This window comes from Meleagris gallopavo, chromosome 11 (assembly GCF_905368555.1).
Source record: "Meleagris gallopavo chromosome 11, MGAL_WU_HG_1.1, whole genome shotgun sequence".
In the NCBI taxonomy this organism is placed as follows: domain Eukaryota; kingdom Metazoa; phylum Chordata; class Aves; order Galliformes; family Phasianidae; genus Meleagris; species Meleagris gallopavo.
Window position 1 is genome coordinate 22,324,221 of NC_139414.1, and position 16,737 is coordinate 22,340,957.

General features: G+C 52.7%; 1 protein-coding gene across 3 annotated transcripts in view; it reads right to left on the bottom strand.

Annotated features, from left to right (window-relative positions):
• The window catches only part of KCNAB1 (potassium voltage-gated channel subfamily A regulatory beta subunit 1), a 33,100-nt gene that overhangs the window by 4,100 nt on the left and 12,263 nt on the right, over nucleotides 1-16,737 (bottom strand). For all 3 annotated transcript variants that reach the window (XM_019619221.3, XM_010717023.3, XM_085232967.1), the window contains exons 2-8: nucleotides 11,439-11,482; nucleotides 7,509-7,546; nucleotides 6,413-6,492; nucleotides 5,882-5,926; nucleotides 4,875-4,919; nucleotides 4,692-4,735; nucleotides 3,397-3,483 (exon numbers count right to left, since the gene is read on the bottom strand). In XM_019619221.3, coding sequence (XP_019474766.1) covers nucleotides 3,397-3,483; nucleotides 4,692-4,735; nucleotides 4,875-4,919; nucleotides 5,882-5,926; nucleotides 6,413-6,492; nucleotides 7,509-7,546; nucleotides 11,439-11,482 — 383 coding nt within the window. The remainder of the gene's footprint in view (nucleotides 1-3,396; nucleotides 3,484-4,691; nucleotides 4,736-4,874; nucleotides 4,920-5,881; nucleotides 5,927-6,412; nucleotides 6,493-7,508; nucleotides 7,547-11,438; nucleotides 11,483-16,737) is intronic.

Genomic DNA, 16,737 nt, shown 5'->3' on the forward strand with positions numbered 1-16,737 from the left:
TTTATTCACTACAAGCATATATTAGCATCTGCTTCTTTGCACTACGGCCATTGAGATGCTGCTGAGAAATGAAGCAACTGGAGAACACAGCGGCTTCTGCTGGGCGCCTTGCTCTGCATGCAGCTTCAACCTGCTGACACCCACCTGGGGAGGATCTCCTGCCCCTTGCTCTCCTGCCACTCCTGAGCAGCCACTCCTGGTGATCAGGGCCGCCATCAGCACGGGCTCACAGTGGGTGGGAACCACCCCGGTCAGCAAGGGTGGGCCTGGCATGCAGGGCTCCTCCAGATCTATATGCTGCTTTGTTTTCATGAGGCTCCACCAACTTGAAAATCAATTTCTTCCCTCTGGGATGGTTCCAAAAGTAAGAGGAGCAGATAGCAGATGCATGGGGAAGAAGAGATCCCACACAAGGATGCAGGATGAGCCTTCCTCCCACCCCACGTACATCTTCCTCCTTTGGCACAATACGCTCACACCTCCTCCGCTTCCCCCCTTCATGCCAAGCCACGGCTGGATGGTTCTTGTTGAGTAATCCAATCCTCCCAGCAACAAAACAGCACTGAAAAAAGGCCCTGAAAAATATTTACCCTCATGGATGATGTGAGCCACGAACAGTGCATCACTCAGACTGACAAAAATACACTGAGCAGATCCGGGAAGCAGAAGAAAACAGTCCTTAGTCACTGGTATGGGTAACGCACGAGGCAGCCTGCGCTCAGCAGCACTGCCAGATTGCAGAGTGCCCTTTCCTGGGAGAGCTGTGAGAGGCAGCCCGGGCAGTGCTGCAGTTCCCAGCCCGCTCAGCACCGCTGAGGCTCAGTCTGTCTGTCTGTCTGCAAAGTACTTGCTGGGGTTGGGGCTGCTGAAACAGCGCTGGCCATCACTGCCTTGAGATGGAGGGGAGCTGCATTTTATACCATGAGAGTTCTCATCCTATTTATGGGGGAAAAAAACAGCTTGGCAGAGAGTCGCTTACAGTGCCAATCTGGAGGTTATTGTGAGATTTCTCCTGCAGGCAGCGACAAGCAGCTAAACACGGCAAAGTCTCCATTTATAACCCTTGGAGGACTCTAAAAGGGACAGTGTGCCTCTTCCATGGCTGGCTGTCTTTGCACCAAGAAGGCAGAACTCCCGATGGAAGCACTGATCTTTCCCCCGGTGAAGAGCAGCTCTCAGAAGCCAGATATTGTTCTCCCATTTTGTTTTCTCCCCCAGATCCACCCTTTTCTCCATTCCTGGGCCATGCTGGTTGGGGCAGGCACAGCCCATCGAGCGCAGTAACAGCCCAAGCACCCACGCACTGGGGTGAAGGTGTGGGGTGAAGCTGTGGGGTTTCCACAGAGCAATCCTGTATGGGGATTCCTCCCTCCCGCCGCAGCACCCGCTTCTCACTGCTGTTGGTTTTCTATTTCTGCCATACGATCATTTAGGAATTTTTATGGGTGTTCCATCACACCTCTTACATGCTTTGGCCCATGGTCGTTTGCGTTTCTCCCACCTCTGTTCCCTTCAAAAGAATAACAGCCAACTTAGAATATTTATAACTGCTCTTGTTTACCAGATCCTTCCCCCATGGGTACGCCTCTGGATGGTCTGAGGCAGCACCCATCTGGGCAGCTCACTGCTGGATGGCAGAAATGTCATCGCTTCGAGGGGGAGTTCTCAGGAGAAAGCACACGCATGTCTCCAAACCCCGCAGCCAGGCAGTACCAACCCGAGCCAGCTCCGCGCCCTGCTGTGGGGCACAGCGCCCGGTGTGGGGCTGCCCAGCCGTGCCCCACTGTGCTGCTTTCTGCTCAGCTGCACGCATCGCCCAGAGCGAGGGAAACATCTGCGACACCGCCTGGGATTGCATCTCTACAGGGCTAACGTAGCGTGAGGGCACGGGGAGAGGAGCGCCCGTCTGAGCAGATTGCAGATATCTCCTTTGATCAGAAAGGGGATATTTTCCGAGTGAAGCTTTTAATGCCCAGAACTGACAGCTCATCAGGAGAGAGAGAAGCACAGAGGCACCAGAGGGCTGAGCTCGTCTGCATTCTGCCGAGTTACAGAGCTGAAAGGCCCAGCCTGGCACTCAATGGCAGTGCCCCATGCCATGAGCTCAGGCCAGGACAGTTTCCCCTTCCAACCTCACCTACTTGCATGCACAACCATGGAAACAACATGACAAAAATTTACAGCTCTTTCTCTCATTTCTCCAATTGCATTTCATATCCCACAGCCTCACTGCCCACTCGAGCGAGTTTACCATGATTTGGCACTGTGCATAACCAGCAACCACATCAAGGTGACCTACAGACGGCTCACCCTCAGGATGAGACTTGCATCCCCTGGTGAGGATCCCAGCTGCACAGCACACACAGGGAGTTCCTGTCCTTCCCAAAGCACTCCGTGGCTTTGAGCCACGCTTGTGGCTGCATTACCTTCAGCCACCCGCATCCCTGCAGCTGCACACATGGGATGCAGCACGTGTTGCACACCCAGGACACGGCTTCCAGCAGAGCTGGGAGCAGCTCTTCGCTCATAGGGAAAGCATGGCCACGTAAGGACACAGAGCATAGCTGGGATTGTGCCTCATGAAGGTAGCTTAGCACTTAGTGCGCGTGCCAGATATTGCTGAACTGACAGATGGCCCAGCAGATGCTCTGGGATAGAAGTGGCTTAGTAGGTGAACCATAAAAAAAGCATGAAGTACATGGAAAGAATAAACACCGCGCCATTCATAATGCAAGCGTCCCTTTTCTCACCCTGCTGAAAACCTCACCAAGTCCCACAGTTTATACGCTGCTGCCAAGCCCCAGCCTGGGAGCACTGTGCAGAGCTGCTTAAAACACCATCAGCATCAGAGCTCAGCTGTGCTGTGTGTGGGAAGGAGCACTCCCATTCCCCAGCACAGCACAGCCCCTCCAATGGCCATCGCCAAGCAGAGCGGGCACTGCTGCCTGCACCCAGCTGATGCTGCTCTGTGCGGTGAGTGCAGACAGTAGGGAGCAAGCAGATGTGGGATACGAGTGATGGCAAAGGCAGATTGAGGGGTTCCCTGACCCCCCGCTGGCTGCAGGGGGTGCAGGCAGGTCAGCTGGCACAGTGGCTTCCTAAATGCAAACACACTCATTCCAACCTCATCTGTAGGGATCGGAGAGGAAAATACAGGGAGGAACGTTAAAACCACCATTGGGATTTAAAGGGAATGCCTATTTCCATTAAAGACATACAAATTCATTTAAGTGTAAATATATAGGACTCCGGGATGTCGTGAAAGAACCATTTCATATTTAAGCTGCCCTGCCTGAATATTTAATAAAGATTTGTTCTTCATTTCCTACCATTGGAGGCATAAGCCTGTAAGCCAGGATCAGTCGCATGAAAACCTTCAATTACAGCTGCACTGACCTTCCATGGGGGTGTTGTTGTCCGGGCGGTTGGCAAAGACCACATCCACGTATTCCAGCTGCAGGCGCTGCAGGGAGGCCCTCAGCCCTGCGGGGCAAAGCAGAGAGCGATGTGGGGTCAGCAGCAACACACGAGGTGCAATGCAAGAGAGAATTGCAGCTGGAAAAGACTTCTCAAGTCCCCAAACCTGCAATGGGCCCATGCAGCCCTCCATCGTGTGCTCTGCTGGTGGCAGTGGGTGCCAAAAGCCCACATACATGTGTGTGTGTGATGGGGAGATGTCCTAACACTTATTTTCTACGAATCTTCCCAGGAACAAAATGTTTTTTATGAATGTTCATGAAGAAGAAGCCAAAATAGAGCCGCCTGAAAACATTTGCTCAAATTAGAGATCCAAGAAATGGCGAAGAGAATAGCTAACATCGACCTTATCACTATTTGGTACTTCTGTGAAATTCTTTCATCTGCTGCCAGAGCTTCTCTGTCCTTTTGCAAAGCAGTTTCTCACCGAGTGGCAGAGGGGTGTTGGGGTGGCCATGATCCCACCTGCACCACCAAGCTGCCCACAGTCAGACACATCACCTCGGGGTTACCCACACCCACAGAATGCTGCTCACAACGTTATCCAGTGCTGCCTTAGTGTAAAGTCATATGCTAATGTCACTGAGTTCTGCAAATGCAAAATGAGGGATTCTTTCTAGGGCAACAGCCCCACTCTTTAGATGCTCCCCGTTCAGCTCCGCTCACCAAAGTGTGCTGGTGGTGATGCTGATCCCTGGCACATCGTGAGAACCGGGCTGCAGTGGGGCAGTGCCAAAAGCCCATGAGAGGTGTGGGTACAGACCTCACAGCTCAGCATCACTGAGAGGTATTCAACCTTTGGCAGCAGAGGGCAAGCAGCAACAGCATGGCCCAATGCTGGGCACTGCTTTGTGGGGTTGGCTGATTCCCCACACGCATCCCCTGTGCGTGGGGATGGCACAGCCTCCCAGGCTGATGTCTTCTCACCATAATAAGCTCACAGCTAATGCTGCTGATCCTTAATATGACAGAAATGTGTCTTTTCATGGGCACTGCTGTATTTGTGCCCCGCCTGCAAAACACTGCTGTGCAGGCACGGATCCAGCCTGCAGCAGCCCTGAGCCCCAGTCACATAGGCACACAATGCACTGCAGGATGGATGCAGAAGTGTGGGACTGTGCCCACTGCACCAGCAACCACCAGCAGCCCTACAGGGAGTCTGGCAGCAAACTCAGAGTTCTGGCACAGGAAAATGCCTGAGGCACAGCACCCACCTTCAATGATGTGCTTCCTCGAGAGCCCTCTCTCTGTTTCAGCCCTGCAAAGACAAAGCACACAGTTAGGGGGCTGAGGTGACAGCCAGCAGCAGGCAGAGATGAGGTCCCACATCCCAGCCAGACACAGAGCAAGGGGTGGCAGCCCTCAGCCCCAAGGCAACAAGGCATCACTGAACTTACTTTCCGCCCCAGTACAGCTTTGTTGTGATGACCAGACTGGAGCGCCTAGGAGCAGAACAGAAAAATTGTTGTTGTTAAATAAAATGATCCCAGAAGAGCTCAGGCAGGAGCCCACCTGGCTCCAAGGCAGTGCCCTCCTACCCGAAGGCACCACCACACTCACAGCATCCATGGGCAGCAGCACGGCTCGCAGAAAAGGAGTGCTCCCTCAGGCATTAAAACCCCAGGAAAGATACATCTGCTGAATTAATCTAGAGACTCCAGTGTGATAGTAGATCAAATATTTATCATCATCAAACTATTCTGCTGCAGAATTATATGAGTGTAACAATTTGCCTGGGTTTTGCTTGGCTTGACTTCTTTCTGCCACAGGATGTGGAACATTTCCCAGTGAGCATCCATCCCTCAGAACAGGGGCACTGGTTTCGGTGAGAACACCGCTGGGACTGCTCTTTGGTTGCGGGCTATGACACACAGGGGAGAGCCTTAAAGATTATGTAAATGCTCTTAAAATGACACCACGTATGCTAATGTGCTTCATTTACATGAGGTATCATCTCCTGCCAGGCGGCCGAGATGAAGGCCCATCACAGCTTTGCATTCTTAATATACAGCCTTACGTGTGTGCTCAGACCTGCCGCGCAGATAATCTGCCTCTGCTCTGTGTGCAGAAATGAGGATGAATGTGCAGAGATCAGAGAGTCACGGAATGGTTTGGGTTGGAAGGGACCCTTAATGGCCATCAGTCCCACTCCCTGCAATGCAGGGATACCCATAGCTCCAGCAGGTGCCCAGAGCCAGCTCCTAACCAGGCCTCCACCTGCCAGCAGCAGTGATGAGGAGCAGTTAGGAGGGCTGGCTGCTGATGGAGATGCCCAGAGCCCAGTGCTTCCCACATCGCCTCCTGAGCCCCACATCAACTCTGGCTGGCCAATGCTCAGCATCTGTAAGGTCTCGGTGGGCTTTCCTCTCCCACGTGTCCCTGCTGCTGCCCCACTATACAGTACCTCCAGCCCTTCTTCTTGAGGATGTTCCCCAGGATGACCTCAGCCCTGCAGAATAGAGAAAGCCCGTGTGAGAGGCACCAGAGGATGCTCAGGGCAAGCAGATCTCCACACTGCAGCCAGCCCCAGCCCTGTGGTCCTGCACTGGACACTATGCTCCAAAATCCCCCAAAATCTGGGGAGGGACTTTTTCCTTTTCTTAGTTCAGCAATGATACTGAAAGCGTGAGCTGTGCCAGAGCTGCTCCTTGCTCGCGGAGTTTTCAGAGCTGTCACCATCAAGGACCATTCATCACCACTGAGACGGGCACTGACTTGTCATTTATTCAGGATGTTTCCCAGTGAGTCTCGAGGCGGCACCAGCGATGCATTTCAGCTGGGTGCAGTGTTGGCCTTTTTTTTTTTAAAGCGTGCTCCAGAAAATGACCGAGTTTCATAGGAGATTTCCTAAACAAAATCATGCCCGGAGGCACAGGAAGGACCTCAGTGCAGCTGGGACCCCTCGTACCCAAACACCACCCAACCAGGGACTCACTTGCCCGCCGCATACACCTCGGCCGTGTCGAAGAGGTTGACACCACTCTCGTAGGCGATGGTCATCAGCTGCTCGGCCACCTGCGGGATGGACACGGGGCTGAGTGAGGCAGTGCTGCTGGATGCTGGGTCACCCTGTGCCGTCACATTGACCCGAGTGGTGACATGGAGCTGCGCAGCCCCTGAGGCTGATCCTGGGGGGAACTGAGGGAAAAGCCCTGCGCTCTCCAATGGGAAAGCAGCCAAGAATTTAACAAGGTTACAGAAATCGCTCTGCAGATCTATGGGGTTTAGTGCAGGAATACATTTGTCTTCTTGTTCTGAGCACTGCTTTTTTGCACTGACTTACTCTAAACAAGGGGAGCTGGGAAGGCAAATTTGTCATTGAAACAACTCTTTTTGCTTGAGACCACAATACCCAGAATCAGGAATAAATGCAGCTCAGTGATGTGCAGCGATCAGAAATACCAGCAAAGGTCGAATCGCTTACAAAGAAAGAAAAACGTTTGAAAGCAGAATGCTGGGCCTCTTGCCTGCTGCTGAAGTTATTTTGGGATTTCTGCTGTGGCACCACACGGAGGGCTGCCGGAGCCTTCTCCCTTGTTACGAGCAGCCCTGGTGCACCCAGCCAGCAGTGAGCCCCAGCCAGTGGGAGGGAAACCCAAGCACCTTTCCTTTTGCTTCATCTTATTAGGGAAAAATAGCAAAATAAATGGAAATAAAACCAGCACTGTGAGACACCACGCTGCTGCTAGCTATGACTGCCGCTCATTACACGCAGTCTGCAAAAATAGAGTTTTCCAAATTCTGCTCCAGGAGCAGAACTGCTGCCAATGGCACAGCACGGAAATACTGCTCCACGCAGCAGAGGGAAGGTTGTTTCAAGGGGGAGATGCTTTCATTAAAGCTGATCTTGGAAAATGTCAGATTCGTTAAGATATTTTGCGGCAGAAGCATGAGCCCTGCCTTGCTTCGCATGCCAACGCTCTGCCATTTGCTGTCACCATGCCCCACTCCCATTAGCTGGCCACGCTTTATCTGTAAGCACTCCCCTCAGGTTTGCTTCGTGCATGATACTGAAAGCAAAGATCACTTACCTCATCTGAGATTTGACCTCCAAAAGTGACCCACGTCCCTACAAAGGCCAAAACAACCAGTTATCATGGGAAAGGCTCCTGCACCAACGTCTGTGTGTTCAGACCCACCAGGAGCAACTGGGAACAGAGAAACGTCCTGGAGGTGCTGAAACACATCGTTGGGGCAGTGAGACTTCCCAAATCCCTGCTTCAGTGCTCAGCGTAACACAAACCCCAGGCAGGAAGAGCACAGAGGTGCTGAAGCACTGAAACACGTGCAGAGTGACTTCCCCTGAGCTGGAGCCCGGCACTCACACTCACCCTCGGCCAAGAACTGCAGCAAAGGCCCCGCTCTGCCCACAGAGGTTTGCTTTTTCCCCACTAACAACTTTTCTACATACCAGCTTCCTTTGCATATATGCAAAGTTACTTCTGAAGATGTGTTCACAAGGAAACTCTGGATTTCCTGCAGAAAAACCACAGCTCAGGAAAGGCCCTACCTTTCCAGTCTGTAAAAGCTGAGCACATTGCTGCTGCTGGAACAGAAAAGAGACTTTTTCAAAGAGCACAGGTATTCCTGGCTCACACTGCATTGCCCCGCCATGGGAAGCAAGCTGTTCCCTGCCAGGACCCACCGCCATCACCACGGCCCCAGCAGTGCAGCGAAGGGCCCTCCTCCTTCCTGCCACATTCGTTGCATTTCAAAGCCTTTGGAAAAAGTATTTTTCTTATCACGAAATGCTCTGGTGCCACATAATAATGATAAGAATGAAAATAGGCTTCATTTTATCATTAAGCTTCTTTGTGCAAGTGAAAAATCCGGCTAAGACTGATTTCCATGTTAAAGCTTCAGAAGAGTTATTTTTGTAAGAATACATTAAAATGCATCTTTACTGGAGGAAAAAAAAAGAAAAAAAAAAGCATTGAGACTGTTTACCACAGAGTGATTCTTAAACACACGTGGAGGTGGTGAGCAATGTGCAGGAGGAGCCCCCAGTTCGGCACAGGGCTGAGACACACAGACACCAGGGACAGACAGAAGGGATCGGCTGGGTTGGAAGGGACCTCAGAGATCACCCAGCTCCAACGCCTGCCGTGGGCTGGTTCCACCCACCAGCTCAGCGTCACGCATTGACTGATTAGAAATGAGCCTTCGGGTGCCTAAGCCACATGAGAACAACGAGCTCTTTCTCTCTTTAAATATAAATAGTAAATATATGCAGAACTGGGTACACCTTCACTCCATACACCCGCCTTCCCCGTCCCCATCCTCCCCACGGGGTGGGTGCTAAGGAGCTCAGGCTCACGATCACCATCCAAGTGTTGGGAATGCCACTGGTCAGGAGCCCTGGAGGAACCACCGCCTCGGTGGCTGCAGGCCCAGCCAGAAGGATGCTGAGTCCAGGCTCAGCAAGACAACACCCAGGGCATCAGGAAACTGCAATGCTCTGCTGCATCCAGGCCTGGGAGCAGCCTGAGGGACACAGTATGTGCAGGAGAAGGTGCCAGGCCAAGAGCGGGACAGCCAGACATGCCAAGAGCAGAAGGACAGCCGCACAAGTGGCCAAAAGCGTTGACAAGGGCACAGCTGGGACACATGCGAGCGGCGCAGGGCTGTGGTGCTGTGCCCAGAAAGGCTGCGGTTCCCAAAATTCCCTTCCAGAAAGCACAAGGCTCCTTTGGCATTTCCAGCAGCGGCTGAGGATGATTCACAGCCCAACAGGAGCAGCTCTGAAGGAAGAGATACAGGAGAAAAAAAAATAATAAAGCATAACCCTTCCTTGTCCCCGCACCAAGCAGCTGCGTGCCCTTTGCCTGTCCCCATTAGCGGTGTGAGCACAGCCCCAGTGCCCTCAGCCCCACGGGGACACCAGCACAGCCACAGAGCGTTTCGGGGCCCTTGACCTTTTGTGATCCTTTCTCTATTGTGTAAAAGGGAGCACTGACATGAGCGGAGATGTCTCGGAATTATGAGAGCACTGAGGCTATCAGGAGGGGGAGCGAAGTGCAAGCTTGAAGCTGGGGACACAGTAGGAACACAGAAGGATGCTAAGGACATTTCTCCAGTGTGGGGTGTGTAGTGGAGCACAGCTCCAAGGCACAGCAGCTCCCCAGCTGTGCTCGCCCCACATCAGAAAGCTGCTTCCCAGCCGGATACCTGAGCTCCAGGGGAGGAATTTCTACACCGAAGCAGGATTCAGCTCTGTTCCCATCACAGCTCCCAGCCTAGCACATTGTGACTATTTCTGGGTTATTTGCTGATGCAGAATTCACCGCTTGATAATTCCACTGCTGGCAGATGTGTCACCTTTCAGAAGAGCAGAGATCCTGGCTGGAAGACAGGGCTCAGCCTCCCCCGAGGACGGATCCCCGCCCGCTGCAGTGAGGCAGCGCTGCACGAAGCTCCCGGCTGCCACATCCGTCCCTGCTCTGCTGATGTCCGGGTGCCTTCAGCTGAGGGCTCTGCAAATCTTTGCCCCAAAGCAAAGCCACCAAGGCTTACGTGAGGGAAAGGCCTGGCTCCTTTCTGCACCACAAGCTGCTGGGTCTGCACCATGGGGGGTGGCTCTGCCACGTGGCAGTGGTACTGCTCTGCAGTTGTGGGAACCTCTTGTATTGCGAGTTTTCTCCTGGGCTTCTTTCATGAGGAATTGAATTTTCTGGATTAGGATTTTTGGATTTGGGGTGGCTGCTTTCATCCTGCTGCTCCTTCCCTAGCAGCCCTTCTTGCCTTTCTGGAGGCCGTCTCCGCGTTTGCTGAACACCAGCAGCCCATCTTCACCGGCTGACTTTGCTTTGAATTAACCACCAGGAAACATGACCTTATTTCTTCCTGCATCCCAAACGCACACCTTCCACAGCCGATGCACTTGTCCAGGGCGGGACTCTCTGATATTCCCATTTGAAATTCTCACCTTGGGCTCACCGACAGAATGCACAGATGTGCCCACGCAGTGAGATTTCAGATTTGTGAGGCAGATTGCTGAGCTGGCAGAAAGTTGGGTACAACTTCAATTGGATTTGCATGCTGCAGGAGCTTAGGGAGACAAATGCATCTGCCAGGGAGCTGCGCAGGGAGCTCATAGAGCAGCTACCCAAGAGGGCACGGGGGCAGACACTGACAGACATGAAGTGTGAGAGGACCGAGCCGTGCTCTGGAGGAGCTGCACACTGCAGCAATGACTGCTGAACCCAAGGCTCCCTGCTCCCTAACCCAGCACATCCCACAGAGACTCAGGAACAGCATGAGAACGCCATGGTGTCATCACCCCATGGCCCAACCCCACACCTGCCCAGCTGCCAGCACCCAGCCCTGCAGCTGTGCTCCCAAGGGCTGGGATCTATAGGGACATGGCCCCACGTGTCTGCAATTAAAGAAAAGCTCTGCAAGGCATTTTTCTGCCACCACTTCCTCTCGCACAACAACATTTGCTCTTGGTGAAACTGCAAGTGTGAAAGAAAACTCTACACCAGCTCGTAAGTCCTTTAAAAGCCCAGCATCTATTTTGGTCAGAAGAGCTCTTCTTGCCGGAACAGGACTTATTTTTGTGACTTGTAATAGAGGGTGACTTGCATATCCCCCTCTATTTTAGAATCAACTCACAAAACATTTTGAGAAAAAAAAAAACGCATTTTAAAGCATTGCTCACGTTGGGTGATACAACTGCTGGCAAGGGAGCTGATGGGGCCAGGGACCCCACATCCCATACAACACCACACCACTGCCCACGTCCCTCAGTGCCACATCTCCACGTTTCTGAGCACCTCCAAGAACGGTGACCCCGCTGCTCCCTGGGCAGCTGTGTCAATGCCTGGCTGCTCTTTGGAGGAAAAATATTTCCTAATATCCAACCCGATCCAGCACTTCTGGAATAAAGCCCTGTTCTTCCCTGTAGCACTTCAGAAGTAAAGGTTTGCCCAGAAGCCATGGGGCTCGGGCCATGCACTCACCCAGGCCGAGGCACGAAACGCGCAGTCCGGACTTCCCAAGGTTCCTAGGAAAAAAGAAATAAAACAGCATTAGACCCAAGAAGGACACTGATTGGGTAAAGCAACTGGAGAATACTGCTTTTCATAGAACGGCTGGAGTTGGAAGGGACCTCTAAATGCCCTCAGTCCCATCCCCTGCAGTAAGGGGCACCCACAGCTCCATCAGGTGCTCTCAGCCCATCCCCTGATTGTGGCTGTCTGCTGGTCTGGACACCCACCCCTCTGGGCAACCTGAGCCACTGCCTCAGCACCCTTACTGCAAAGAGCTTTTTCTTTATATCCAGTCTAAATCTGCCCCTTTTGGTTTGAAGCCATGTGTAGGAAGGCTGATAGCAGCACTCACACCCCCAGCACTGCTCCCTGTGTCAGAGCTCTCACCCAGCACAGCCGCAGGTTACACCCCTACCTAACATAAAGCTGCAACACAGAAACCCACTAATTACAGCCTCCTGCTTTAGCCTTCGCATCACAACCAGATCTGTGCAACTTCTTTGCCAGGCCAAGGTGTAACACGGGGCCGCCTCTGTAGTTCCACTGCAGAGCTCTGCCAACAATTACTGCACTTTGTTTCTGCTCTCCATGAATTATTTAGAGCCCAAAGAAAGAACAGGACAACCCCCCCACTCTCCCAAAAGCCAGCTCAGTGGTGATCCTGCACCATTTGGGTGCTTTCACCTTCCCATGGCCCGCAGCTGGCACGGGACAAACCCGCTGCGGGGCACAGCTCCAAACTGGGGGCTGGCATTTAGACGCCGGAGCAGCACCACCTGCCCCAGGCTCACAGCAGGCTTGAAGCTGGCACCAACCCCATTCCTTTTGCCCTTTTGCATGAGAACGCTGCTGGATCCCCACATAACAAATGGATGCAGACAGCACCAGCGATGCCAACCTACACACGACAGCTGCCCGTGCCCCCAGCAGGGCAGCACTGCCTCCGGCAGCTCACGGCAGCAGGGCTGTGGGTCACATCACCCAACAGAGGTGGTGCTTCCAGTACACATCTGCCACTGGAAATTGCTTTCTGCTGGTTGAGCTGCAGGCATCTCCTCACAGAGCCCTCTCTGCTAATGGATCTGGGCAGTAACACAGTGTTTGGCTTCCCAAATGCTGTCCTTGCCATGTGCTTTGTGTGCACATGGCCGAGGTGCTGGAAAAAATTATGTCTATTGGAAAGAGCTGATGCTGAAAATGCCAAATCCTTTTAGTGCAAATGGAACCCAGTGGCTGCTCAGCTTGCGAGAGGGCATCCAGCACACAGTGCACAAACGAGGAATCTAGCTGTAATTGAATTCACTTTATGTAGAAGCGGAGGAGGTCGCTCTGTGCTCCATGAGGTTTGGCACCAAATGAGTGAGGCACGCAGAGCTCAATGGGGCCAGCAGCCTACAGTTGCCCCAGTGCCTCACAACCCTCCTCCTGGGCACAGCCCCTCCATCCACGTGCTCCAATTAGTGGGAAGGCTGCACACAGAGCGAGCAGAATCAACACCTGCCTGGGGCACCTCGCCTCCAGCACAGCCCTCACACTGCTCAGAAGCACATGGCCATTGATTTGGGGACCATTCCTGAGGCAGATAGATGCTTTGAGCAAACAAAAGCCTTCCAGAGCTGGCTCCCCTCAGCCCCTTAAAAGAAGCCACGTGTGTACATGCACAAAATAAAGCAGACAAAAATACACGTACATACCAACTTGCATCTTCCAAGTGCGTGCATATGTGCACATACATTGGATGCAGACACATTATCGCACGTTTATCTATGCACACACATACATGCACATATACCTGGAAGCTGCAAAACCACCAAGTGAAATCAATGGTTTGTTTCCAAGTAACTGGAGGGTGGAAGCTGCAGCAGTGCCAGGCAGTGCCCAGCCCCAGCCCCATGGCTCCCAGCAGAACCCCCAGCACCGAGCGTTGCCCTGTACGGAGCAGCAGAGCATCCCCAGCCAGCAGGGACTGCCCAAACTGCTCACACTATCACAGTGCTGTGCCCCAGGACATGGATGAGAAAAGCTCTTCCCTGCACACAGGACAGGGACAGCATGGCACAATGATGGCACTGCCATAACTGCTGCCCTGCAGTGTGAACTCATGGCCTTGTGGTACTGCGACAGCTGCTAGGCTTGCACTGACGCTGCTGAATCGCTCCCACAGGGCACTGCACTTTGGGAGCCCGTGCTGCAGGGGAGAGATGCCATGAAACAGAGCACCTGCAGGGTCAGTGTGCCGAGCCCCAGCAGCTCAGGTCCATCCTTCACTCACATGCTTAGCTCTCCTTGCTGCTCCCAGCTCTGCCATCCTGTCTCTGCACGGCACAGGATCAGAACACCATCAGCAGGAGCTGAGATGCACTCCACACCACATCCCTGGTTACAGAAAACAAAGCCTAAAGCTAAGCAGCTTCAGTTTCAGAAAAAGCAAACAAAAACCTCCCCGAGAACCCCACCTGCCTGAACGGCACCGGCCCTGAGCCAGTCCCATTCCAGAGCTGAAGATGCTGGGGACCAGCATGAGGAGAGGGTGGAACACAGCAGCCAGCTTGGACCCTGAGTGCCACAGCCCCAGGAGCAGAGGGACATCCATCACTGCACCACAGTCCATGCACTCATTATGAGAGAGGACACTCTAGGCTGAAGTATTTGTTCACCTTCTTCCCTCCTAAACTTCGCAAGATTTCTATCTGGGCAGAGTTGGAAAGATGCAATCTTGCAAGATACGGTCAAGTTTATGGAGCTTGCAGGAAAAAAAGCAGGGGTATTTTGTCACCACGTGGTCAGCAAGATTCTGCATCAGTGAGCACCTGGCACCTTGGAAAGTCTCTGCAGCCCTTTAAACACACAAAATTATGCTCATCAAAGAGAATTTGGTTCCGGACCTGGCTGCGATGCTGAATAAGCAGAGCCTTTTATTTCCACAGAACTGGGGGAAAAAGTGTTTTGCTTGTTGGGCATTTTGCTGCTAGCAAATCTATGAGCAGAACCATACAAATACTGGATGAAGAGGTGCAACAGAGCTGAACAACACGCAGGAGGACTTTATGGTGTGGCTGAAACCATAGTGGTATGTTCACAAGGAGGGCAACAACGGTGGCTTCCAGCCACAAAGGATGATGGGTTCAGTGACGGAAGTGGAAAAGAGGGGGAACAATGCATTGCACAGGAAATGCAGAACAGAGGATAACCAGAGGCATCTGAGATAAAGACTGACTGTAAGAATTCAAGGAGGGGGGGAAAAAAGGCTTATTTTCAGGAATCTCAGAACAAAGGCTGAAACCCATCCCCAGGGGATGCTTCTTTGTGATGTGGCACTGTAGGAAGATCAGATTATGTCTGAAATAAAAGTTAATTTTAGTTAAAAAGAGAAAAAGGCTTAAAACCAAGATGAATATTTGGCAACGAAAAGTGAGACTAATCACAGTGCTTAGCAGCTCCCTGAGGCCATTTAACTCCTTCTCTGGAAGAGATCTGATGAGAACGATGTCTGGTGGCACCGCTGGCTGCCTGCAGCCCACAGAGGCCTCTGTGCACAGGAGGAGGGCATCCACGTGGGTTGCAAAGCTTTCCTCCAGTTCTAGGTTTGCTTTTCACTTCTCCTTCACAACTTTCCCCTAATGAAGGTACCTCTGTCAGCACCCACAGCCACTGCATCGGCCCAGGGCTGCCACCATCCATCCTGCACAGCACAGGTGCACACAGCAGCAGTGCAAGGGGGAGCAAATGGCATGCAGTGCCTTAGAAAACCCAGAGCAAACCTCACGGCAGGGAAAAAAGAAAAGGGAAAAAGGAGCAGAAGGCTGCTGTGGGCAGTGGTGGGTGCTGCAGCTCAGTGCTCTCCCCACTCCCAGGGGCTGGGGTTGCCCTGCTGGCTCTCAGCAGCATCCTGCAGCACTTAGTCTGAGTGCTTTATCTTCTCAATTCCACTCCATTACTCCTTCAGGAAGGTCCTCTCTCTGCAGTAGCTGCGTGCAAGCTCCTTCCCCATCTCTGCTATAGACAGCTTGTTAAGTAACACCATATCATTTCTCGCTCAAAAAATGTCCTTCCCTGTGATGCCCTGTCCCAATTAACTCAGGGGTGCACGGGGCAGCCAACTATAAACCCTGCTCATTGAAACTGCCCTCACCCAAGCTCACAAAAACCCTTTCAAGTGAAACCAGCCAGGTGTGAGGGGTGCTCAGCACTGCACAGCAGCAAACCCACTCGGCACACACCCCAGGCCCAGCCCTGCTTTGTGCCCCAAGCTCAGCCAATGCCTCCCCTGGGTGCCTTACGGTCGCTTTGAGTTTAATTATTTCCTCTAAAGAGTAAATGCTGACAGTGCGCTCAGGACTGAGCAGGACCAAAAGGAATATGCAATTTATTCCTGCTTTATGGGTTGGGGTGAGGGCCACAGTGGGACATAGAATGCTCGGCCACGTCCCAGAGACGCTCAGAGCTGACAGTGTCCTTAATCAAAGGGAAAGGGGAGAAAGCATACCCAAGAAGCAGCCCATGCCATATGGCAAGAGTGGTGCTTGTCTCCTGTGGCACAGGGCAGGAAGCAATTGTAATTAACTGTTTTTAATTAACTCTAGTGCAGGAGAATGTGTAGGAGAGCCCAACGATAGCTGCAATGCTGGAGGCAGCAGTACTGCAGGGAGCATCCCTGCGCCAAGCATCACCACAACCTGCATCACTGCAATCCCAGACCCTGAGCTCCCCAAGTCCCAGGCCCTTCTAGGCTCACTGTACCCCCATAGAAAGAAGCACTCAGCCCAGCACCCTGCTGCAGACCTGATCTGCTGTTCTTCACACACCTCTCAGGCAGCACCTGATGCACACCCTATGGTCCTGTGTGGGGAGCACGGTCACACAACCAAAACCTACAGCCCTCCTGGCAGTGATTTATGGCCTGTGCCTCCTGTGCTGCTTAATCAGCTAATTAGCCGACAGCTGCTGCCTGCTACAATGATAGGACAAAGCAATCAGGAAGAAACACACCTGGTTATGCAGAAACATCTCAGTGCAGCCCCACAAACAACCCCTGCCATCCCAGCTGCTGCACGGTGCATCTTCAGCAGCTGCCCCCACTGCAGGTGTCCCAAACCAACCCGTGCAGGAGAGGCAGAAAAAGAGCCAGACTTTGTGTCACTAAGCAAGGGCTGAGCTGCTCAGAGCCTGCAGCTTTGCTTGTCTCTGCTTGGCTGAGAGAACCTTGTTTAAGGCTTAGCGACCTCCAACAGTGCCGTGGAAGCAGCAAGATGAAGGTATCCAACTTGTC